General features: G+C 43.1%; 1 protein-coding gene across 1 annotated transcript; it reads left to right on the forward strand.

Moving 5' to 3' along the window:
• Positions 1-8424: 8424 nt before the first annotated feature.
• Positions 8425-25866, forward strand: LOC135517829 (coronin-1C-A-like). Its single transcript, XM_064942471.1, has 11 exons — positions 8425-8579; positions 15964-16163; positions 20171-20293; positions 22517-22646; positions 22837-23018; positions 23168-23287; positions 23424-23528; positions 23746-23891; positions 24044-24101; positions 24292-24537; positions 24755-25866. The coding sequence occupies exons 2-11, from the start codon at positions 15966-15968 to the stop codon at positions 24872-24874; spliced, it is 1428 nt and encodes a 475-aa protein (XP_064798543.1). The 5' UTR covers positions 8425-8579; positions 15964-15965; the 3' UTR covers positions 24875-25866.
• Positions 25867-27344: the final 1478 nt, after the last annotated feature.

A 27344-nucleotide genomic window follows, 5' to 3' on the forward strand; every position in this document is an offset into this window, starting at 1 on the left:
GGGAGCTTACTGAAAATGTTTCATATACGAGTAGCCCTGGACAAGGGCGTTCTCTAGGCCTACATGGATAAGCCTAAAAAAAAATCAGTGAGTGGCTCTCAGCACCACTTAAGCCTGAAATAGCTAAAGAAGCAGCGGGCAGGATTAGTGATGCAGGGTCAAGAGGTTGTCACCTGTTTTGTCCTCAATCACGTCACCCTGCGGAATAAAACAGATACTGGAACATGGACGTGAAATTAAAGGCTACAGGATGTCTTCATTTGGTTTTCATCCATAGGATATATGTTTAGTCACTCCATTTTGTAGTCTACTAAATCAACACCCTATGAACATTGAACATGTATTGCTACAGTGTCTTCAGGCAGTATTCACACCCCTTTACTTTTTTACTTCACATTTTGTTGTCTTACAAAGTTTAATTAAAATGGATTTATTTGTCTTTTTTTCCCAACAATCTACACAAAATACTCTGTCAAAGTGGAAGACAAATTCTAACATTTGTAAAACAAAATCATGAAAAATACAAAATACCTTTAAGTATTCAACACCTTGAGTTAATACACGTTAGAATCACCTTTGGCAGCTGTGAGTCTTTATTGGTAAGTCTCTAAGAGCTTTCCACACCTGGATTGTACAGCAGTTGCCCATTTATTATTTTCAGAAGTCTTCAAGCTCTGTCAAATTGGTTGTTGATCATTGCTAGACAACCATTTTTAGGTATTGCCATAGATTTTCAAACAGTTTTAAGTCAAAACTGTAACTTGGCCACAGGAACATTCACTGTCTTCTTGGTAAGCAACTCCAATGTAGATTTGGCCTTGTGTTTTAGGTTTTTGTCCTGCTGAAAGATGAATTAATCTCCCAGTGTTTGGGATTTTGCCTGTGCTTAGCTCCATTCTGTTTCTTTTTTATCCTGAAAAACTCCCCAGTCCTTAACAATTACAATTATATGCATAACAAGATGTACCCACCACTATGTTTGAAAATATGGAGAGTGGTACTCAGTAATGTGTTTTATTGGATTTGTCCCAAACATAACACTTTGTATTCAGGATAAAAAAGTAAATGATTTTGCCAAATGTGTTGCTTACTTAAGTGCATTGTTGCAAACAGGATGGATGCTTGAAAATATTTTTATTCTGCACAGTCTTCTTTTCACTCTGTCAATTAGATTAGTATTGTGGAGTAACTACAATGTTGTTGATCCATCCTCAGTTTTCTATCACAGCCATTCAATTCTGTAACTGTTTTAAAGTCACCATTGGTGTCTTGGTGAAATCCCTGAGCAGTTTCCTTCCACTCCAGCAACTGAGATCGGAAGGACGTGTGTATCTTTGTAGTGACTGGGTGTATTGATACACAATCCAAAGTGTAACGAATAGGTTGACCATGCTCAAAGGAATATTCCATGTCTGCTTAAATTTTTTTTTTTTTTTACATCTACCAATATGTGCCCTTCATTGGAAAACCTCCCTGGTCTTTGTGGTTGAATCTGTGTTTGAAATTTACTGCTCGACTGAGGGACCTTGCAGATTAAAGACCACTATTATTGTCCATGCATCTTATTATGTGAGTTCAGAAAATTTTTACTCCTGGACTTATTTAGGCTTGCCATAACAAACGGGTTGAATACTTATTGACTCGAGATTTCAGCTTTTCATTTAAAAAATAAATAATTCTACAAACATAATTCCACTTTCACATTCTGGTGTATTGTGTGTAGGCCAGTGACAGAACTCAATTAAATCCATTTTAAATTCAGGCTGTAACACAATAAAATGTTGAAAAAGTCAAGGGGTGTGAATATTTTCTGAAGGCATGTGCTGTTGACATGGTATCACATTTCTGTGTCATAGCGCTAGTTACTGTGATGACACAGACAGTGAGCATTTACGTCCAATGGGCCCATGTGCATTTCAGAAGGTTTTGGCAATGTAAATGAAGTTTTTACTTCAGATAATAAACTGACCTTGGTGTGATGGTCAGTTGAGGTCCTAATACTTTGTATATTTGTTTGCAACCTAGAACTACTAAGAAACATCATGCTATTTTTAAGCCTGTTGAGTTTTGTTCCTCTTGAATAATCTCCCCTCGGCCGTCCATTACGTCAGTCGTAAAACTGTCCTGACCAGTTCCCAGACAGACAACCCAGTTCAAAAGTCAAAGCCCTTGTGACTCTTATGTTACTCCAGCCGATCTTTCCATGGTCCTCGTTGTCATAACAATCATAAACAATTAATGGGTTTGAAGGAGGACACAGGAGAGCACTCTGTTGTTGCTGAGCTATAAATCCATGTTTCCACCGGCACTTAAAATTAGGGACAAATTCGAGGTGGCTGGAATGGAATTCTCAAAAGCTCCGTTTCCACTGGCACTTAAAATTAGGGACAAATTCGAGTTGGCTCGAATGTAATTCTCAAATTCCAGCTGGCTCGAGGGAATCCAGGGCCAGCGCAGCCCAGTATCACAATTAGAGTTCGAGCTGGTGACGCCATTACTTTGCAACCACCAAGCTGATCCCTGCTGGATGCTGATACAACGTTTTGCTAGCTTGTCTGGGCTTGTCGCTGTTACCTAGCACACGAATAAGCAGTACTGTAGTAGTCAGACATGACACAAATTACCGCCATAGCTGGATCCGTCATTCATTTGTGCACTACACAATAAACTTTTATGAGACCAGTCAGCCCTTGAATGTTAGCTACCTAATGTTAGCAAGCAAATCAGAGTTGAAACAAGCTAGCTAGTTAACGTGAGCTAGCAGGAATTTTAGCTGGCCAGGTCGTATTGAAAGCTAGCTACACGGCTCTGAGCCTGGTTGGCACTGGCAGGAGTATGGGGTAACGTTCGTTACAGCATGGTGAGGGTGAATTAAATTCTTCATCTTGTTAGCTAGCTAGCTAGCAACAATAGCGAAGCCAGCTGCAGTCACATATTGGCTACCTAGCAATCTGACATAATTTCACATTTCTGGAGGCAGTGGAAACGCAATTTGAGCTAGCCCACCAAGGCCAGCCCAACCTGGGTTGACTTCAAAATGCCAGTGGAAACAGCTGAACTCAGATTGCATGATGCTACTGATGGGACATGATCGGATTGGTTTAATTCTGTCGTGTGCCTTCCTGTACTATTCTAAGAGTGTGTTTAGATCATGCTCTTACTGTAGATATATGTCAATATGCTTAATAGATTTATTTTCAATGGGAAAAGGACATTGGAACGTGAACCGAAACAAAACCAAACAGCCCTCAGTCTTTGACCTTGGCACCTGGCTGCTGACTGATTCTATTATCCCAGTTGTCCTGTTTCCCTTTTGGCCCTGTGACTCACTGGCGGCAGTGAGAGCCACTTTAATTATAGCGCCACAACATTCCAGCAGGACAGAATGAGGAGAGAGTGAGTCCACTGGAGAGAGTGGTGGGATTTCAGAGGGAAAGAGAGAGTAATATATATATATATTTCCTATTCTATATATAGAAATCTAGAAAGGTCTGGGGTGAGATCGTAAGAGAGCGAGAGGCTTGGCCCTAGGCCTTATGTCAAATTAAGAGATGGGCAAGCAGAATGCTACTATACACTGAGTAATTCCTTGACCACTGCTGTGTCTTGACATGTATCTCTCTCTTCCTTTTTAGAGAGAAAACAACTACAACAACCAATGGGTCAGAAACTGAACAAAGTGTCGGAAAAGGAGGGAGTTTCAACAAATGCCTCCAATGGAGGACAGCAGTCGGAGCCCGGTGAACAGGGCAGTGGTAGCAGTAGCGGTGGGACTGGGAGCTATGGGAAAACAGAGGGACTGAGTGTCAGCAGCAGCCTGGCCAGTGAGCAGGGAGGCGATGAGCTCACTGCCACCCTGGCCTTGACAGACACCCTCAGTGAGGGGCCAATGAGCACCTCTCTAGGTGAGGAACAGAGCCCCTTGACTGCGGGGGGAGGGAATGAGGGAGGGGACAGAGAAGGCAGGGCTGTCACATATGATATAGAGAAGCCAGAAAGTGTCCTGAACTCTGAGAGGAGCACACAGCACTCAGAGCCCAAATCACAGAATAAAGCTGCGGGTAGTAAGAAAAGGGCAAATACAATGGAAGGACAAGTGAGGAGTAAATCCCTGGCTGGCAGTTGGCACAGCGACTCAGATACAGAGGATACGACAGATATGTCTAACACAGAGGACTTGGTGATCTCAGAGGCTACCGAGGAGGACTTCGTACTTCTGGAGAAGGATGAATCGTGGTTATCGTCTGATGTGAGGAGCGAAATCTCTAAAATCAGGGACAAAGAGAAGCCACTCTCTGTAAATAGAATAGTGAAGGAGGATACGACTTCTGCCGCTCTTGTGGATAAACCTCAAGACCCTACAACGTCGCCTACTGATCCAAAGAGGAACGTTTCTTCTGCTGTGGATGATCAGAGGCTCAGTGAGGACAGACATCAGAGGTCTTCAGGAAAGAAACACCAGGAATCCAGTAAGAAGACCTCACAAAAAGCCTCATCTTTAGGTGATGAAACAAGCAAAACACAGAGTTTGCAACAAGTAACACGGGATGAGGATACGAACAGCACTGTAAACACTTCTTTTGTTCTTTACGGTAATGGTAGCAGTGGTTGCAATGCACATACCCGATGTTCACACACAGAATGTTCAGAAAGAGCGGATCCACATTTGGCTGAACCTGCAGGCATCATGTGTCGCCCGAAGAAGGCTGAACGAACTGAAGCTGTCAAAGCTATGACAGAGAATGAGGCGGGAAAGACTGTGACTTGTGAGCTCAAAACGGGCATTCAAGGCAAGAAACCAGCTCTCTTGAGTGTTGAATCAACCAATGCCAATTCCAAGCCAAATTATATATATAATAAATCCCCTGAAGAAAAAGACTGCAGTCATGAGGATTTGGTCCTTTGGAAAATAGAGGAAGAACTTGATGAGAAAACAGAAGCATTAACCACGCTCAACACAAAAACGAAGCCGGACAAACGCTCGGAGACGACAGATCCTGTTAAGAGTGGTTCACAAACTGAAAAAGAGAAGAAGGCCACAGCCACAGATGAGCATCCACAAGTGAAAGACATGCAGAGGAGGGAGGTAAAGAGAGACTGTGTCACAGACCACAGGATTGAGGCTTGTGAGTCAAATCGGTGCGAACCTGAAGTACTCAGGGCATCTTCTGCATGTGTCCCAAGACATCTTGACACACCAAATCCTCCTCAGCCTCCACCAAGGCCTAAGGCCAAAGGTACAGACAAAAGTGGGAAATCCATTCAACAGTTTGATAATGTAGAGAGCCATTGTGGTAATGTCTCCTTACAACAGCAAACTGAAACTTCTACTGGAAAAGCAAATGAAGTATCCCCATCCACGGATACATGCATCTCCATCACCAAATATCAACATTTAGCTGCTGAACAGTCTCAGAGTAAGACTGAGGCTGTTTTACATGATGCTAAGGAAGAACTTGCTGGTAGTTGTTCTTCTGTGAAGGTAGAGAAAGAGCCAGTACTTCAGAATGCAGTCATATCTCCCTCACCAATTCAGATTCTGAGTGTTACTGAGAATGCCAAAACATCCCTTTCTGATGAGACTGTTAATTTAACGACTGGTAGAGGAATAAACACCCTATCAGCTGCCACTATGTCTAAAAAACAGGTCAAAGTTAATGTCCTCTCCTGCTCTGTCCCCAAGATGCCACAACTCATAACGGCCTCGTCCTCATGCTCATTAGAACAATGCAATGTGATTCCCTTACCTCCTCTGTCTGTGCCAACTTTAGAGGACAGTGATGGGCAGAGGCAGGTTGTTAGCATGCAGATGGAGAGCCAGCCTGTCTGTTACATTGCTGTCATCACCCCACCACCCATCATTCACATTCTGCCTGAGAGGGAAATGGAGAGCACATTGCCAACACAACAAAACAACAGTATGGATTTCACCCAGACAGAGGACAAAGCGACCTCAGGTGCCTCTATAGATCCTTATGTTGCAGGGGAGAGGCTTAAACCAAAGGGACCTCCTCCACCTGTCCCAAAAAAGCCCCAAAATCCCTTTGTTAAGATTCCAGCTGCAAAAACCTGCTGCTTGGATCAGCAGAAGATATGTGATGATGATTACCACAAGGAGGAGGAGAAGAAGAAGAAGAGGAGGAGACATTCACATCAAGTCAACAAAGAAAATGCTTGTGCCACAGCTCCTCAGGACATGTGTGTGTTATGGGACAACACAGGTGCTGCTTACACTGTACCATCCAACATGTACACGCCAGATAATTTTGATTTTTCACAACGACAAAGGACACCAACTAGAGAGGAAAAGTATAGAAATATCATAGATTTTGATGCTTGGGCACAAATGGTCAAACGTGCGGCAGAAGAGGAAGAACCAAAACAACTTGACATGTTGGATGGACAACCTTTTTTGGAAAAGCAAGCTAAATTCAAAGGTCCACCGCCTCCTGTACCAAAAAAGCCCCAAAAGCCATTTGTTCTATTAGAAACGGTTGCAATCTCAGAAGACATAACTTGTCCTTCAGATGATGAGGAGATACGAGAACTAGAGCAGGCCTTGTGTAAGAGAATGAAATGTGATGATGATGATGACCCTGAACCCCCTGCTGACACTGTCAGCACAGATGTCCGTTGGAAGAACATTGACCACAGTGACCGTCTAGATATCCATAGTGGTCTTGTTGAGCAGCGTTATCGTGATACTGTGTCTGAGCATGAAACTGAGACATACAGGCCTGTGGCTGAGCTCATAAAGGAGACCAACCGGATGCACCAGAGAATCAGGCATGCAGACTGGACAAAACCCCTTGCAGCCAAGTCCATGATCAGACATGCAGACCGGGTAAAACCACTCACGGCCATGTCCGTTGCCGGGGCTGTGGGCCAGGGCCAGAGCCTGAAAGTATCACAGATGAAGAAGGCCTTTGATGTCACTAAGAAGCCTGCTGAAAAACCACCAGAGCCTGAACTCAAAAAAGGTAAGAAGGTGCTTTGGAGCAATGTTCTCTCTGTCTATATGTCTCCCTCATATCAAATGTCATTTGTAACATGCTTTGTAAACAACAAGTATAGACCAACAGTGAAATTCTTAATTGCGGGCCCTTCCCAGAATTGCAGAGAGAAAAAAAGAGAATAAATAGAAAAATAATAACACAAGGAATAAATACACAATGAGCAACGATAACTTGGCTATATGCAGGTACCAGTACCGAGTCTATGTGCAGGGGTACGAGGTAATCGAGGTAGATTCAATATGTACGTACACAATAGGTAGGGATAAAGTGACTAGGAAACAGGATAGATAAACAGTAGTAGCAGTGTTAGTGTATGTGATGAGTCAAAAGGGTCAATGCTATAGCTATTGGTTAACTATTTAATGCTTGGGGGTTAAAGCTGTTCACCGTCCTGTTGGTTCCAGACTTGATGCATCGGTACTGCTTCTATGACTTGGATGGCTGGAGACTTTGACAATTTTTAGGGCCTTCCTCTGACACGTCCTGGTATAGAAGTCCTGGATGACAGGGAGTTAAGCCCCAGTGATGTACTCTCTCTCCCTCCCTCCCTCTTGCTCGCTCACTCTAGTTGGCGTGTGTCTCTCTCTCTCTCACCCACACACACACAGCCACACACACACGTGAGGAACCTGAGTTGGAAAGAAGCCATTTTTGCCAGATTGCAGTCTGCCTTTGAGTCAATGACACACACTAGCCCATTGAAACTATGTACTGTTAGAATGTGTTAGTCATGCCGTTTGGTTCAGCCACACTGTACACAGAACCACATGTTTGACGGTTGGCAAAGGTGCCTAATAAGTAGCTGACTCTTACAATGAAAATAAAGAAGGTACAGGTTGACTTGGAGCAAACATCTGAGAGATGTGGTAAGCAGGATAGCATGAATGGAGACATTTGGAACTGCCTGCCCTGCAGTTCTCAGAATCACCACCTGCAGGCGCACTAAACATAAGAAAGCTGAGTGTTGGCACATTATTGTACACATTCTTTTGCTGTTGGTTTTGACTGTGCCTTGAAGTTTAACTGTAGGCTATGTCCAATCTAGCAGGGCTATGCAGTTGCATGGGCGTGTCAATTAAAAAGTTAATTAGGCTGAGTGTGTGACATTTCATGCTGGTTGCATGTACAGGTTGTCTACAGCAAATACTCAATCATTTCTGAGACCATTGGCATTGTTCCTCCAAAACGACCATGATCTAGGCCTTGTTGTCTTTTTATTATAGGACAACTTGTAACAGTGTTGGTGATGCTTTCATAGACCCATTAATAATTTTCAGTGTAGAAAAAAACATTTTTTTATTAAAAGAGTATCTTTATCATATAAATGAGACAATTGATATCTCTCCGATATGGGATTCCTATAATGCCTCATATGGAAGAGGCGGGGATGAAACAGGGCGTTGCTTCCGGTTCATGGAATTGCAGTCTGGAGGGAAAGAATACTCGAACGGCTGAACGAGTGTAACAAGGGAAAAATCTTAACGGACGAGGGCTAAACTACCATATTCATGTTTTCAGATTGATTACCTCGTGTTCACGGAAAATTTCGCATAGATTTAGGAGGTAAGGAAAATGGACTGTCCTGTATTTGCAGTAAACCTCTTGCTGCTAGCTAGCCTAACCGGCTGTGCACCGTTTTGAATGGGAACAGCCAGAGCCATGAATAAAATCTGCACTTGCGTCATAATAGCTCACTGACGGTGGTCTATGCCCCAAATTCTAGACGGTAGCATCTTCATGTAAATTCCTAAACATCTTTGTCATTCATTTACTAGACACCGCTGTAGCAAGTCATTATTAAACGCAAATTTGTCCTCTCGGGTGGGGAGCTGCCTTTGGAAATTATTGCTAATGAATTGCACATAAGGAAGTAGCTAGCATTTTTGCCTGCCACACAATGCATGGCTATTGTCCACCTTTAGATTATAGAATGAAGAGTAGCCTGCTATATAATGACTATGATCAAATGTGTTGGTTTATTAATACACTGTACTTACATGTCTACTCTGATCAATCATCAATAACCTGTATTAATCAGACATGCATGGAGATGACGGCAGCCTACAGGACCCAGCCATCTAGCTAATAGCTAGCTACATTGCTTAGCTACCTAGCTACATACTCTGTGGCAGACAATGATGTGTCCAATGATGGGCATCAATGATGCCCAGTCTAATAGCTAGTTAGGCCATAAACGTTTTATAGATGCCACTGGTGGGGTTGTCACATTTCAATCCAAGACTATAGTTATCAGTCTGTCTACTGCACCTCAACTGTTCTTAACCGGAAAATAAGCATATGGCATACCTTAGTCTGACCAACATTTTAATCATTTTGAACACGAATGCAATATTTTCGTTATAATGTGTCCTGAAGTCGACCTCACAAAACCTAGCACCTACAATAGCAAATGGTTTGCATTATTGGTCATGTCACTTTTGCTTGTTCTAGTGGAGTAGTTATTTTCCCGAGAAGGCAGGGAATTTGAGCTACAGGGTTATTGCATGTTGATGGATCAGTTTCTATGGGTGAAGTTGGACATTCATTCATCTATCAGGGGTGAGAAGAGATTATATAGTATATGCCATGTAGCAGATGCTTTTAGCCAAAGCGATTTAGTCATCCATGCATTTATTTTTGCAAGGGTGCTCCATGGCCACCATGCTCTACCAACTGAGCCACACAGGACCGATATATATATGATTGACTTCTGTTTAGCAGCAGAGTATGTATGAGTCTAAAAGTTGCTGACATAACTGTCAATGCTGTATGCTGTATGTTGTGTATAGTAAGGATTTCAGTTACAGCTACAACTAACTCTGTAAGAAGAAGACTGGGTGATTCCATATCTAATTGAACTACAGTGAAAGATGCCGTACACTCAGTAAAAGGAGGACGTAGACCAAAGGTTCATATGGGTATGATCTTTAAGTTGGAGTGGTGCTACCCCAGACTCAGTCCGTTTTGTGCCATGCTGCTCTCTGTAAAGTAGGTCATTGTGTTGAGAGAAATTAGGCATGCGAGGCATGGAGCACATCTTGTTGAATGGTTCATGTGTGTGAGAGGAGAGCCTTTCCAGAATGAATCATTAGGGCTGAAACTAGTAATGGAACGAAATGTTCTGTTTGTCAAACCCTGCATGTCCTTCTCTGGCTGCATCGTGCGGTTGTAGTGATGCAGGCTGTGGTCATATAGCGTATGTCCTGTACCCAAGGCTTCGACCTAGGAGAGTATTTGACCCAGGAGAGATGGCCTTGCTGTGCTAATGCCTGTTGCCGCTTCAAAAGAGATCGATGTGTGACTAGGAGAGTCCATTCAGGACAAATTAAGGATAGCCTATGTATAGGCTAATATGATTTATAGGAAATATAGTGTTGCTATACAGTGGGCTCCAAAATTACTGGCACCCCTGACTAGAGGTCGACCGATTTGTGATTTTTCAACTCCGATTATTGGAGGACCATAAAAGCCAATGCCGATTTTTATTTATTTATTTGTAATAATGACAATTACAACAATACTGAATGATCACTTATTTTAACTTAATATAATACATCAATAAAATCAATTTAGCCTCAAGTAAATAATGAAACGTGTTCAATTTGGTTTAAATAATGCAAAAACAAAGTGTTGGAGAAGAAAGTAAAAGTGCAATATGTTCCATGTAAAATATGTGCCATGTAAGAAAGCTAACGTTTCAGTTCCTTGCCCAGAACATGAGAACATATGAAAGCTGGTGGTTCCTTTTAACCTAAGTCTTCAATATTCCCAGGTAAGAAGTTTTAGGTTGTAATTATTATAGGACTATTTCCCTCTATACCATTTGTATTTCATTAACCTTTGACTATTGGATATTCTTACAGGCACTTTAGTATTGCCAGTGTAACAGTATAGCTTCCGTCCCTCTCCTCGCTCCTCCCTGGGCTCGAACCAGCAACACAATGACAATTAGCGCACGCTAACGAGCTAGCCATTTCACTTCGGTTACACGAGCCTCATCTCGGGAGTTGATAGGCTTGAAGTCATAAACAGCGCAATGCTTGACGCACCACAAAGAGCTGCTGGCAAAATGCACGAAAGTGCTTTTTGAATTAATGTTTACGCACCTGCTTCTGCCTACCACCGCTCAGTCAAATACTTGTATGCTCATTCAGATTATATGCCATGCAAGACACGCTAGATAATTTCTAGTAATATCATCAACTATGTGTAGTTAACTAGTGATTATGATTGATTGTTTTTTACAAGATAAGTTTAATTCTAGCTAGTAACTTACCTTGGCTTACTGCATTCACGTAACAGGCAGCCTCCTTGTGGAGTGCAACGAGAGTGAGGCAGGTCGTTATTGTGTTGGTCTAGTTAAGGTTGCAAGATTGGATCCCCCGAGCTGACAAGGTGAAAATGTGTCGTTCTGTCCCTGAACAAGGCAGTTAACCCACTGTTCCTAGGCCGTCATTGAAAATAAGAATGTGTTCTTACTGACTTTCCTAGTTAAATAAAGATTAAATAAAGGTGTAAAAAAATAAAAAAAATAAAAATCGGAGCCCAAAAATACTGATTTTTGATTGTTGTGAAATCAGCCATTCCGATTAATCGGTCGACCTCTACCCCTGACTGATAATGCACAATCAATACTTTAAAAAAAATATAAACAATATACTTATAGAGAGAAACTCAAAATACCAATATGTGAAAAATACTGTACTTTATTAATGTTTCAATGGAACAAACCCAAATCATTCAATTATTTAATACAAAATAAATGCAACCAAAATCAAGGTTTCATAAGTATTGTCACTCCTCATTTAGTACTTAGTGCAACCACCTCTGGCAAGAATAACAGCATGGAGTCTTTTTCCTTTAATGTTTGACAAGGTTAAGGAACACATTTGTAGGGATTTTGGACCATTCCTCTATGCAGATCCTTTCAAGATCCTTCACATTCTTGGGTTTGCGCTTATCAACTGCCCTCTTCCACTCAGCCCACAGGTTTGATTGGATTGAGGTCCGGCGACTGATTTTGTTGTCACAGAAACATTTCTGTGTGGATCTTGAGGTATGTTTTGGGTCATTGTCTTGTTGGAATGTCCACCTACGGCCAAGTCCCAGCCTTCTGGCAGAGACGACCAGATTGTCAGCCAAAATTGCCTGATACTTGGTGGATTTCATTATGCCATCAATCTTAACCAGTGCCCCTGGACCTCTGGAATTAAAACAGCCCCAAAACATCACTGACCCCCCCCCTCCATATTTCACCGTGGGTATGAGGTGCCTCTCCTTGTATGCATCTCTGTTTCGACGCCAAACATGCCGATGCTGTATATGACCAAAACGTTCAGTTTTGGTCTCATCTGACCAGAGCACCTTCTTCCAGTCATAATTTAAATGACGTTTGGCAAACTCCAAGCGCTTTGCATCTGTGTCTTGGGGTCAGAAGTGTCTTTCTTCTGGCAACCCTTCCGAAGAGCCTGTGAGGTGGTGTCTGATGGTGCTTTTTGAAACCTGGTGACCCCAAGACAGCACCAAGGCCTGCAATTCTTTCACAGTGATTCTTGGGGATTTTGTTGCTTCTCTCACTATCCTCCTCCCTATCCTGGGGGGCAAAATGCATTTGCGTCCTCTACCCTTGAGGTTTTCAACTGTTCCATATCTTTTGAATTTTCTAATAATTGCCCTGACCGTGCTCATTGGTATATTCAATCGTTTGTGGATCCTCTTGTAGCCATTACCAGATTTATGAAGGTCTATGACCATTTGTCTCTTTTTAAACTGCTAGTTCTTTTGTTTTCTTCATGGTGTTGGATGACAAAGGGATATTGCATGTGTGTTACCTCCTTTTTTATACCCTAGTGAAACAGGAAGTGATTTAATGGCTCAGTATCGTTCCTTAAGACTTAGATACACTTAAATAAGTGGAATTTAATTTGTGGTTTCATTTTGGTTATTTACAAAAAATCTTTAAGGGTGCCATTAATTGTGAAACCTTGATTTGGAGGACATTGATTTTTAATTAAATAAATAAATTATTTTGGTTGGTTCCATTGAAACATTAATAAAGTACAGTATTTCTCACATGTTGGTATTTTGAATTTATCTCGATAATTATATTGTTTATATTTGTTTAAGCATTGTTTGTGTATTGCCAGTCAGGGGTGCCAGTCATTTTGGAGCCCACTGTAGATGCAGATGTTTCTGTCACTGGCCCCATTTCATCAAAAAGATGCAAACCCATTGACCTGAGACAGGCTTGGTTGATCTCAGTCAGAAGAAGAATGTAAATGCCGTAGCTCTAGCTGTCATTCACACGTGTGTGTGAGAGAGCGGACGGCCCAGTGTCACATGTACCAGCTCCTTGTATAATGAAAATGACCTTGACTGAAAGGCCATCTTCCCTCAGCATGTAGTTTACTGACTTTCATCCGTCTCTTTCACCACAGGGACGACTTCTGTGTTATTAAGATCAGGACTGTTTCTGTCCATCCATTCAAAATACGGAGCTCAGAGCTCCTAACAACAATCTATGAGATTATGTCCAGTGCTTATGTCAGGTCAAATGATAGGCTATTTACTACATTCTGGCAGTGATTGCGAGGTCATCAGTGAACATTCTGAACAGATGTTGAAGGTAGCAGAACATGAGTTACTAGTGCAAGTACATAGAATGACTGACTGGCATGCCTATTCTTATAGCCTGGTCTATTATCACTGTCTACCATGCACATTGTGACCACTATATGGGCTAAAGGAAAGATACAACTTCTGCATCCACTTCCTGTGAAGGAAACTAAGCAGGAAACCATCAGTCATCAAAAAACAACATCCCATATGAAGGATGGTGGGAGGATCAAAATTCATTGAATGCCAATTGCCAGCAATAGTGAGTTTCGGCCTAGGTGGCATGTTGGCAAGAATGTCAACTGCACACAGTATCTCCTCAAGATTATCCACCAGGTCAAGGGGGTGTCAAGTACAAAGTTTTAGTGCATTCTGCTTGTGATACTTGATGACGTGAAAGGTCTCAGGGAGTCTGAGCGGAACATAGCCCATAAGCATCAGTTCTATTACTGCCTGTCCTGGCTCAGCCCTGGCTGATTTCACAGTACTGTATTGTAGCTATGCACCGCATTCTGTTGGTGGCTATGGGACACACAAGGAAGCCTTTGATGCTAACCCGTAATTGATTAAGCTCTTCCTGCAGCAGGGTCAGTCAGCTCTTCTGATGGGAGCCTGCTCCCTGTGAGGCGTGATGGGAATCTATCATTGTTGTTATGGAAACAGAGCTATACGCTAGCTAGACAGAGCTCTCGTGGGACTTTGTTTGTGGCCAGCTTACACCAACATGAGCTTGCCAAAGTGAACATTGGGCAATGTGAATAAAGGCTGCCTAAGTAGGCTAATAAGAAGGGCGGTGGATGAGATGCAAAGTTTTCTCAAAATACATATTAGGCTAATGCTTTCTAGGTTCATAGTTCATACACACAAACTCAGCCATCACCTCATTTGATCAGATGCACAGAAAAGTAGACATCTAAAAGTCTGCCTCTATTCTGACTGGGAGCCAACTCTGCCATTTAGGCTTGATCCAGTTTATATAAGCTGTGTTCTTCCATTTGAGGCAGAGATGGGGATAACTCTAACTTTATGTCCGAGTCAATGACCATGTCCTGGAGTGGCTTCACATCAACTGAGCCTTAGTTTGGGCAGTGACCACACCAATATTTGTTTTCAGTGTAGAGTGTGTCTAAAGAGAATGTGACGTTTTATATTTGTATAAACGCTACATGACCAACAGCATGTGGACACCTGTTCGTCGAACATCTCATTCCAAAATCATGGGCATTAATATGCAGTTGGTCCCCCCTTTGCTGCCCCAAACTGTTGCCACAAAGTTGGAAACTAATCATCTAGAATGTCATTTTATCTTGTAGTGTTAAGATTTCCCTTCACTGGAACTAAGGGGCCAACAGTAGCCTGAACCATGAACAACAGCCCCAGCCCATTATTCCTCCTTCACCAAACTTTACAGTTGGCACTATGTATTCGGAAAGGTAGCGTTCTCCTGTCATCCGCCAAACTCCGATTCGTTCATCGGACTGCCAGATGGTGAAGCCTGATTTGTCACTCCAGAGAACGCGTTTCCACTGCTCCAGAGTCCAAAGGCAGCGAGCTTCACACCACTCCAGCCAAAGCTTGGCATTACGTGCGGCTTGTGTGCGGCTGCTCGTACATGGAACCCCATTTCATGAAGCTCTCGACAAACGGTTAATGTGCCAACGTTGCTTCCAGAGACCGTTTGGAATTCGGCAGTGAGTGTTGCCACCGAGAACATGTTATTTTTTACGTGCTATGCACTTCAGCACTCGGTGGTCCCGTTCTGTGAGCTTGTGTGGCCTACCACTTCGCGGCTGAGCTGTTGTTGCTTCTAGACGTTTCCACTTCACAATAACCGCACTTGCAGCTTTAGCTGGGCAGATATTTGACAAACTGACTTGTTGGAAAGGTGGCATCCTATGACAGTGCCACGTTGAAAGTCACTGAGCTCTTCAGTAAGGCCATTCTACTGCCAATGTTTGTCTATGGAGATTTTATACACCTGTCAGCAACGGGTGTGGCTGAAATAGCCAAATTCACTAATTGGAAGGGGTGTCCACATTCACTATATATACAAAAGTATCTTGATTAAGTTCTGGGGGAGATTTGAGGAAAGATACTAACAAGACTAGCAAAGTCCCCCCCCCCCCCCCCCCCCCTAAACAGAAGCCAAATTTCAGTCATGTCTATCGGCCAAATTTCCCATCCGGAACAAAGTTCATTGTTCATCATCGCATCCCACAGTCTGACAGACGCTATGATACCACTTATGTAACGTGCGTCTGTCCATAAGAGATTAGTAACCACGTTCTAGCATCTGTCTGACATCTCTCCCTCTCTCTCCTCCTGATGACAGATATGTTCAGGCGAGTGGTGCGAGCGAGTAAGTTCCGTCATGTCTTTGGCCAGGCAGTGAAGAACGACCAGTGCTATGACGACATCCGCGTCTCCCGGGTCACATGGGACAGCTCCTTCTGTGCCGTCAACCCCAAATTTGTCGCCATCATCATCGAGGCCAGTGGGGGCGGAGCCTTCCTCGTCCTCCCTCTGCTTAAGGTGAGTGTGTCACTGTCGGCCAACCAGGCAGTGTCGTGGCTCCTCCTGCCTCATTGCTCTTGGAACACTTCCTCTCACTGTTGGCCTATATCTCAGTATTAGTTACATTCAGTCGCTCCGTTCTGTTTCAGTATGATTTTGATTATTTGTTATTTCCTAAGGATTTGATTACTGAGAGTCTTTGCAGAGGTCTTTCTTGAAATGGCTCATTCCTATCATTTCAACTAAATTAGATTACAATGATATTTTACTATTCTGGATATGTATATGCCAATCTAATTTTGTTGGTCCCAACAATGTATACAGAATGTGAGGGTGCGCTGTAGTATCTTACTGCAAAATGGCTCGCCCACCTCTTTCAGGTTTTCTGACCCTATGGAAGACCAACAACTTCTGGACAATAGTGCTACACGCTGAATGGTTTTTAGGTCAAATGTCAAGGTGGTTTAAATTTGGTGAAAGAAAATTGAATTTGAAAGAAGCTTCCTATGCCCGGGATTGATCAGTGTGACAAGAGAGCCGGTGTGTGTGCATGTGTATAGGGGAGTTGTGTGAACAGCCAACAGCAATTGTCTGTCTCCACTCCGCTCTCTCCCCTCCCTCTATTCAGTACCCAAGAGCTTGCTGCTGCTGTCAGCAGATTTGACCATATATGGAAGTCCAGCACTTTGCATGTCAGGCTGCCTACAGGACCATTTCCTGTCTCTCTCCCGATTGGCTGATGGAAATGTGTGTTGCCTAGAGGATTCTGGGACATGGGTGTTAAAAATGTAGGGGCAAACTCTACATTCAAATATATAAAGCAGAATCACTTATATTGGAAGAGTGTCATATTGATGTTGTAATCAAATATCAAATTGCATTATTTGTTCAGGAAAACATGTTTGAGTTTAAAGGGATAGTTCACCCAAATTACAAAATTACATTTAGTTTCCTTGCCCTGTGTAAACAGTCTATGGACGAGGTACGACAGCAATAAAACGTCTTGGGGGGGGGTGAAATAGTCTAACATGCGCACTACCGCAGCGCACACCTCAAACAGCGCTGTGTTGCCTACTGTATCTGCTGGCAAAGTAATTCAAAGCCTATACTTTATCACTTTCCAGTGTTTCTATTTTTGCCATGTAATGTTATTAAAACTAAATCAGACGGCCTCATAGTAGAATTGTTTACCTAGTCGACTTGTTGTTGTGTGTTCTATGCGACATCTGGTCTGTTATGTTTTAATAATTTATACACAATTTTCACCGACATGTTATTGGGCTCTTTTCTGGAGGTGGAAATTATATTTTCGATCAGCATCATTTTATTTTCATACATTTTGGAGTAGAATGTCCTTCTTAAAAAGTCACCAGAACTGACCTTTGCCAGAACTTAGTCCTTCTACATAAAAATGATCCCCGGGAGCACCCCGCACCCCCTGAGCAGGGGACTGGAATTGGTCAACTCCCAGTTTAATACATGTACAAAATGATCCTCTTCCCCAAAATGCATAATGGTCATAACTTTCTTACATTAAAGGGGAGGTTAACTTGGCCCCAGACAATCGATCTGAGATCGACTTAAGTTTCAGTCATGGGATTTTTTTACCCCTGGATTTAGCATTTGTGGCACAAATCCCATTCATGTCATGGGACCGATATTCACATTTTCCCCACATCATGTCCAAAAAATCAGAAAGTATCTCAAGTTGATTGTGAAGCTCACAAAAGTCACCTGTGCTACATATACACAAGCAGCCCAATTCTGATATTTTCCCCCAATAATTAGTCGTTTGACCGATCACCTCAGATCTTGTTCAGAGCTGATCTGATTTATCAAAAGACCAATTAGTGAAAAAAAGATCAGAATTCAGCTGCCTGTGTAATGCATGATTAAACATGATTGGCTAAAAATGCTAATATCAGTCCCATGACTTGAATGGGATTTGTGCCACAAATGCTAAAACGTTAGCATTTGGAAACCGTGCCAGCCGCTTATAGTAACAAACACCATAGACAAGCAATCAATCACACATCTATTTTAATCAGTATGGTTGTTGTAAAGGCATTTGCATTACATGCATTCACGCCCTCTTGTTACACTTGCCTCACTGACCCTAGAGTACTGGATGGGATGCAATTATTCTAGTCCACTTGGTTAATTAGTTGACATTATCATATATTTCCTTCATCCCCCTTAAAGAGACTGGTAACTGCTACATTGCTTAAAGGGGCACTACGAGATTCTGACATTTCAGCCGTTTTTCGACAGATTACAGATTTTTGACTTAGACTCAGATTAACGAGTTCAGCAACACATGTCTCCAAACACCATTATTCACAACAATTAGACTGTATTATCCATAGAACGGAGATGATTGTTTGAGTGAATATGTAACTCCCTGGCTGTGTCTTGTATTTTATTTTACATCTCCCTTTTGAGTGTGAGTGTGTTCTCAAACATCTGCTGTAATATCTGTTGTAGTCACTTATCTCCCGTCTGTCTGTTCCTCATGTAGCAGTAGCCTATAAAATGGTCAGATGTCAACCTACACTGGAAATCGGTGATTGGGGGAAAATGTATACAGTAAAGTATAGCAATGTTATTTGACTAATATATTGATTCTATGGCTTCAGTAGTATCAATTCTCTATAAAAAGAAACCGCTAACGTTAGCTAGCCCTAGTCGGCTGTTCCTGCACCAAAACTTTCTTCTCTAGCTTGTTATCCATCTTTTTAAGTGGTGAGCCAACATGTTTTCAGCAATTTTCTGTCCATGTGGTCAATACTCGTTTTACTCATGGCGCTCTTGTCCCTCTGCAGTAGACATGGTGAGCAATATCTTTGGAGCATCAAATTGCAATAAAATTGCAGTATTGAATCAAAATGCATATAGAATTGCAATGCACATCGTATCGTGATGTCCCTGGACATTCCCAGCCCTACTGGAAACGTGACTGTTACCGATGTCTTGTTCTGGAACTGATCTGCATTTCCCCTGAGAGAGAGGCCTGTGTATGGGGAGTCTAATTAGTGAAAATACTCAGTCAACAAACCCAAACTATCCCTGCCTCCTTGATCTGTATGATAGGCTATGTTGTGAATATTTTTTTACTGGCTGCTGTTCCCACTCCTCCTGGCAAGTTGTTACCGTGACAACAGCAGTACTGGCAGACAGGGAGTGCCAGTTAGGCCCCAGGGGGTTAGACCAGTGATTAGATTGCTTCTCAATTCCAGCATCTCATAATTAGGAGTTTTGAGAGCCTGATATTTCTATTTAGTATTAATGGCTCATTGAGAGAAACACTGAAAAAATATCAACATAGCTGCAGACGTAATGAATCATTAACGAGAATGCAGACCTCTCTAGCCCTATACCTTGCCATAGCGATTACTCTTGGTGGGGACAAATTTCTTTATCAGTGTGTTATTTTTTTTAAATGCTGAGGTCAGTAACAGCCGTAGTCCGGGACCAGGCTAGTTGTAAATAGGAGAACCAGTTTCTCACACAGCCCTTTCGTGACGTCACTGAGGCCTCAGTCCTGCCATGCACAGAGTCTGTGTCAGCCTGGATTAACCCAAACACAGAGGAGCTGAGCGACATAAGTGGGTCCTCATCACTCTTTGATCCAGTTGACGGCAGAGGTCACACGCTGACTCCCAGGTTGCTCATGTCATCTAGATGCCCTCTGATTGGATGAATGGTATTTTCTTTAGGAACGTTAGCCTGCGGAGTTTGTAAACGACCACGTATAATCCTGCCTTGGGGATTTGATGATAGTAAAGATGAATGGTGCTGAAAGTAATAGTTTAGAAATGCCAGACATACAGTAACAACAATAAATTGTCTGTCTCACAGGGAGAGTAGTATGTCCTTTAGTCTGACGCTGTATTTCTATCTCCTTCACAAGTCAACCCTTAGTCTTTGCCAGTGGGATTGGGGGGGGGGGTCACAGTTCAGTTTCTCCCCGTCCTTTGTTACTGATCTCCGGCAATCATACCAAACCTCCTCCTTTCTCTCTCCAGACGGGTCGCATAGACAAGGCCTACCCAACAGTATGTGGTCATACGGGACCTGTCCTGGACATCGACTGGTGCCCTCACAATGACCATGTCATCGCCAGCGGCTCCGAGGACTGCACGGTCATGGTACGTACATCTAGTATTCACTGCTGACATCGTCAGAAAGCTGTGACACTATGTTCAATATGCTGTCTTACCTACCTACCTACCGCACGCTTGGACGCCTTGTGTGCATCTTGTGAAGTCAAGCTTGTCAACCCCTGTAGATTATTTTGCTGGGAACTCGGTGACATCTCTGGGAAAGACCTGAGATTCATATGGGATCAATAACCCTGTCTGTCAGTGCTGCAACGTTAACCTCCATGGTGTGCTCTATACACAAAGCATGTGTCATAGCGTAATCAGAACCCCAGCCATATGGAAATGGTGGGGCGGTGAGGTCATCCTGTCAGTATGTCTCGCGTCCTTATTTGGTCTCGCCTGTAGCAAGAGACTGATAAGTCCACTGAGTGGTCCGTACAATATTTGATCTAATTGAATGTATTTTATGATACGATAGACCTTTAAAGATGGAATACAAGAACATTGTAGAAAGGTCTGCTCTCTGAAACATGAAGTGTTACGCAGGCCTTATTCCTCTCCCTTCCTTGTTTCTGAACAAAGGGTGTGTTGTCCCCATCAGCTCTCTGCTGCCACCTCTAGACTAAACACTGTTAACACATCCTGGTAACATTAGACAAGCACATCAAAGATTGTATGATGCCTAGAAACTGATTCTCCAATAGAAATTGCTGATCGGAGCCTCCCAAGTGGCGCAGTGGTCTGAGGCACTCTATCGCAGTGCTAAAGGCGTCACTACAGACCCGTGTTCGATCCCGGGATGGATCACAAAGGGCCGTGATTGGGAGTCCCGTAGAGCGACGCACAATTGGCCCAGCGTCTTCTGGGTTCGGGGAGGGTTTGGGAGGGGGGGGGGTCTTTTCTTGGCTCATTGTGCTCTAGCGACTCCTTGTGGTGGGCCGGGCGCCTGCAGGCTGACCTTGGTCGTCAGGTGAATGGTGTTTACTCCAACACGTTAGTGCAGCTGGCTTCCCGGGTTAGGCGAGTGGGTGTTAAGGTTTGGCGGGTTTTGGAGGACACATTACTCGACCTTCGCCTCCCAAGTCTCTGCTGCAACTCCCCAATGGGCAAGATCGAAATTGGGGTGAAAAAATTGGAAACAAAAACAGATCACGATGTCATGGCCAAACTGCGTTCAAGTTCATGTGCAGGAACTTGCTTTCATTCAGCCACATAAGCATTAGTGAGGTCGGGCACTGATGTTGTGTGATTATGCCTGGCTATCAGTCGATGTTCCAATTCATCCCAAAGGTGTTTGATGGGGTTGAGGTCAGGGATCTGTGCAGGCCAATTAAATTCATCCACACTGATCTCGACAAACCATTTCTGTATGGACCTCGCTTTGTGCCCAGGGGCATTGTCACATTAAAACAGGAAATGTCCTTCCCCAAGCTATTACCACAAAGTTGGAAGCACAGAATCATCTCGAATGTCATTGTATGCTGTAGAGTTAAGATTTCCCTTCTATGGAATTAAAGGGCCGAGCCCAAACCACGAACAGCCCAAGGCCATTCTTCCTCCTCCACCAAACTTTACAGTTGGCACAGTGCATTCGGGCAGGTAGCGTTCTCCTGGCACCTGCCAAGTCGGACTGCCAGATGGTGAAGCATGATGAATCACTCTAGAGTATGCGTTTCCACTGCTCCAGAGTCCAATGGAGGTGAGTTTTACATCACTCCAGCTGACGCTTGGCATTGGACATGGTGATCTTAGGCTTCTGTGTGGCTGCTCGGCCATTGAAACCCATTTCACGAAGCTCCCGACGAGCAGTTCTTGTGCTGACGTTGCTTCCAGTGGTAGTTCGCAATTCTGTAGTGAGTGTTGCAACCGAGGATAGACAGCACTCGCCGGTCCCGTTCTGTGAGCTTGTGTGGCTTACCACTTCGCGCCTGAGCCATTGTTGCTCCTATAAGTTTCCACTTCACAATAACAGCACTTACAGTTGGCCAGGGCAGAAATTTGATGAAGTAACTTTATTGGAAAGGTGGCATCCTATGACGATTCCACGTTGAAAGTCACTGAACTCTTTAGTACGGGCCATTCTACTGCCAATGTTTGTTTGTTTGTTTATGGAGATTGATTGCATGGCTGTGTCCTCGATTTTATATACCTGTCAGGTTGGCTGTGTAGTATACCTTTTAGTCTGTCTCCATAGTTAAAAATGAGAAAATCGCTAAAGACAAGTAGAAGCTAATGGCATAATGACTAACTTAATCTCTGTGTCTCCAGGTGTGGCAGATCCCAGAGAATGGGCTGGTCACCCCGCTGGCTGAGCCTGTGGTGGTGTTGGAGGGACACTCCAAGAGGGTGGGCATCGTCACCTGGCACCCCACGGCCCGGAACGTCCTCATGAGTGCAGGTAGAGACAGCTTTGACACTCTGCTGTCACACAAGGAGTGTGGCATGTTCAGCATAGAGTACATTTGTCACATCAGCTCTGAGAATACAAGGCCTCTTCTATATTTTCCATTCTACTGTAGGACTGCACTCTTCTTTGAGACAGAGGCATGTGGATTCTGACTGTAGTTTGTTTGTGTCTGTCCTTCCAGGCTGTGACAACCTGATCATCATCTGGAACGTGGGGACGGGCGAGGCCATAATCCAGCTGGAGGACATGCACCCTGACGTCATCTTCAGCGCCTGCTGGAGCCGCAACGGAGCCCTCATCTGCACCGCCTGCAAGGACAAGAAGATCCGCGTAATCGATCCCCGCAAGGAGAAGATTGTGGCGGTGTGTGGGCTGGGGACTCTGGGGGTTGGCTTGATATGCGCTCTTCTCTTTCATACTCATTCACAAACACATACACACCCTCGTACCGAGACGTGTTATTGGTGCTCAAACATACGATCCTCTCTGACAGATGTGCTGTGTCTTTTCAGGAGAAGGACAAGGCCCACGATGGAGCGCGGCCTATGAGAGCCATCTTCCTGGCTGACGGAAACATCTTCACCACCGGCTTCAGCCGCATGAGCGAGCGGCAGCTAGCCCTCTGGAACCCTGTATGTCACCTCCCAACCAGACACACACACACACACACACACACACACATCGACGTTCATGCGCTCATAGATGCACATATCCTTATCTAGCCACTTATCTATCTAAGCACATGAAATGTATTTATTGTGTTAACAGAAAAGCATGGAGGAACCAATATCAGTCCATGAACTGGACACCAGTAATGGAGTGTTGCTGCCTTTTTACGACGCAGACACCAACGTGGTGTATCTGTGTGGGAAGGTGAGGATGATATGCTTGTTAGAGATGTCATGTATTTCCAAAATCCCTGTCTTATCACCCAGACCAGATAGCACCAATAGTTTCCCATCTGGATGGCGGATTAGTGTGACGTCCGTCTTTCTGGGAGGATTTGTCGTTTTCTATGAACCTGACACTGTTAAAGTGCAGTGGCAGAGTATCGCTCGGGTTTTCTCAGTAAGCTCTCGTCTCTGTTCAGGGTGACAGTAGCATCCGGTACTTTGAGATCACAGACGAGGCTCCGTTCGTGCACTACCTCAACACCTTCTCCAGCAAGGAGCCCCAGAGGGGTATGGGTTACATGCCCAAACGTGGACTGGACGTCAATAAGTGCGAGATTGCCAGGTAACAACCATACACTTAGAAAGATGGCTTTGAGGCCTTCTCCTTTTGTCCACTAGAGGGAGGGCTTGTTGCGCTATTTGAGAGAACAGTCCCAATGCCTTTGATTCCCACAGCTGTACATCCTCATCATATTTTATCTATTTCCCTTGCAGGTTTTATAAACTACATGAGAGAAAGTGTGAACCAATCATCATGACAGTCCCCCGAAAGGTTTGTCTCTTCCTTTTTACTCTTTGACTAATTATTTTTAAAGTTGAAAGATATTGATGCTATAAACAAAGAGTGCAATTGTCTTTCAGATGTGGGCAATATTAAGAATGGATTACAGTCCACCACTGACTAGAGTACAATCCTAACTGATACCATTACGTCTCTCTCGCCATCCCACACACACACGTAGTCGGACCTGTTCCAGGATGACCTTTACCCGGACACAGCGGGACCAGACTGTGCCATCGAGGCAGAGGACTGGTTTGATGGGAAGAACGGTGAGCCTATCCTGATCTCCCTGAAAAACGGCTATGTCCCCGGAAAGAACCGTGACCTCAAGGTGGTCAAGAAGTCCAATGTCCTGGAGGGCAAACTAGCCAAGAAAGCAGAGAACACCTCACCTGCCCAGAGCAAGGCCTCTCCACATCCCTGTACAGTGAGTAGGACTGGACAGTTACCGTAACAACAACATAGTGAATAAAACTGTACTGTAACACTGGCAACAGTCAAGATGTATTAAGGTAAACTAAATAAATCAGTGACTAGATTTGGATCTCAAAGATCGATATTAAATCATTTTAGCCATTTAGATGGTTTGTGACGATGTCTCTTGTCATTTTTTAACATGTTATTCTTTCTCTGCTTTATCACAGCAAAATGAAGGGAAACTGGAGGAGCTACTGCGAGAAGTCAAGTCGCTCAGAGACCTTGTCACCCTACAGGACCGCCGAATTGCCAAACTGGAGGACCAGATCTCCAAGGTTGCCATCTAAGACTCGACCCCCGCTCAGGACCATTCATTGGTTGGGAGAGAATCAAGTGTGCGGGGCCAGCCACTGGCAAAATTGTAGAATTCGGCTTCATCAATTCCGCTTGGCATCTTCCCAGCGACGATCCCAAGCACGCATTCCAAGATGAACTTTTTGTTTTCCTCATCATGCCTACCCTCACACTTTCCTCTAAAACACTTAGAGAAAAAACTGTTGCAATTCATAGTCCACTTTTTACTGGGAATGAAACGCATTTAAATATCTGCAATTTTTTTTGTTGAATGGAAAGTCTTACCATTTTGTTATTGTTTTAAATTGTGGTCAAGAACATTCTTATGTGAAGTTTTTACTTAATGCCATACTCTCAACAGTTGTATGTAACCATCAGTATTGCCATATTCCCTTGATTTTTGTGCTGCCAAATTGAAATGGTGTGTGTGTGTGGTTCATGCACCACTTTAAAATTTTAGATTTTTGTGTCTTCTCTCCTGTTGTGCATTCCAGTTACAGACTATACTATCATAGAATAATTTAGTCAAAGATAATAATTATTTTCAAACCAACTATAGCTGTTACTGTTGCAAAAGAAAGACAAAATAAATCTGCATTTCTTTTCTTTTTTTTTTTTTTTTTTTTGCCAAGCCAACTGCTTGTATTAAGTATCAGGTCACTGAATGTGAAGGAAGTGCTTCTGATCATACTTTTAGCTTCTGCTCTTCTGGGTATAGATTTGAACAGTGGCGGTGTCTGGAGGCAGTGGGGTAAACTGCAGCTCTCGCTGGTGTAAATGTTGTGTAAGTGTAGTGGTGCCTCCGTCACTCTGTGGCTGGTATTAAGGGTCAATCTGAGGTCCCCTCTCCGGTGTATGTTGTGGCATTTGGAAAGGACCACTCTCAGCACTTGTTTCACTCAAACCTTTGACATATAGTTCTGTGCATGCAATAAAGATTTTACTCATGCACATGTCTTCTCCACAATAAATCCCTTAAATTCTTTCTTTGCACTAATTTCTCTTTCTGTCCTTTCTCCTCTGTTTTCCTGGCCTGCAATGAAATGATCCACACAGTGAAAAGGGCAGAGCAGTGCGGAGTCTGATGCAAGACAGATCAAGTTGGATTTTAGAAACCATTATGCTAATATCATACCCCCAAGACATGCTAACCTCTCACCGTTTCAATAATGTGAGGTTAGCATTTTTGGGGGGAGATATATTTGTCCGTTTAACTTTCTCACTTATAGCCGATTCATTCAGGGCTATCCGTAATCATGGTAGCATCTACATTAATGTAGAAGTGTTGAAACATTCTATTCTTACAATAAGAGTGACTCCAAAATCACACAATACGTTATTTACCATTCATTTCAATTGGACACAGAATGATCTGAAACGCAACCAAAACAAACAAATGCATCTAACAAATGTGTAAAGTCACAAACTTGATGTAATCATTGTGTTAGGAATATGGGACCAAATACTAGACTTTTGCCTACTTTAATAGACATAGAAGTGAATTTGTCTCAATACTTTTGGTCCCCTAAAATGGGGGGGGGACTATGTACAAAAAAAGCTGTAATTTCTTAACAATTCACCCAGTAAGGATGAAAATACCCTCTAAAGGTGACGGACGTCACTTTAACATAGTCATTGTATCATTTCAATCCAAAGTGTTGGAGTACAGAGCCTAAATTACGGAGGGCACTGAAATGATACAATGGTATTATCAAACATTTGTTTGATAATGACATAGAAACTGAAATTATCATTAAACAAGACATCCAGAATTCAAGATCCAATAACTAGTCTCAGTGCAATCATAAGATCCTTTGTTCCGACAACAGAGAGAATGTAAAAACATCAAAAGCGTAGAGTAGGGGTTCTCCTGGCTTCCTGTCCAGACAGGCTGAATCTCCTGTGGTTCTGGTTGGGGCTATTCTTATCAGACAGAATGGGAAGGGATTGGGGTCAGAGGGGCTGTATCTGGCAGCCAGAAAGACAGAGGGAACCAGTGGGTGGATGAGGGGATGAAGGTGGACTAAGGGGACTTTGTAGGTTAGATGAAAGGATAAAAGTGTAAGGATGAGAGGTCAAGGAGGACGAAGTGGATTTGGGTAGTCTGATGGGAACTTGTTTTTTGGGGGACATGTTACCTACCACATACTTTTGTATACTATATATACAAAAGTATGTGGATGCCCAATCAAATTACTGGATTCATCTTTTTTAGCCACACCTGTTGCTGACAGGTGTATAAAATTGAGCATGTGGTCTTGCAATCTCCATTTACCAGTTGTGGAAAAAGTACCCAATTGTCATACTGGAGTAAAAGTAAAGATACCTTATTAGAAAATTACTCCAGTAAAAGTGAAAGTCATCCAGTAAAATACTAAATGTCTAAAAGTATTTGGTTTAAAATATACTTCATTATCAAAAGTAAAAGCATAAATAATTTCAAATTATTTATATAAAGCAAAC

Source organism: Oncorhynchus masou, chromosome 28, assembly GCF_036934945.1.
Source record: "Oncorhynchus masou masou isolate Uvic2021 chromosome 28, UVic_Omas_1.1, whole genome shotgun sequence".
Taxonomy (NCBI): domain Eukaryota; kingdom Metazoa; phylum Chordata; class Actinopteri; order Salmoniformes; family Salmonidae; genus Oncorhynchus; species Oncorhynchus masou.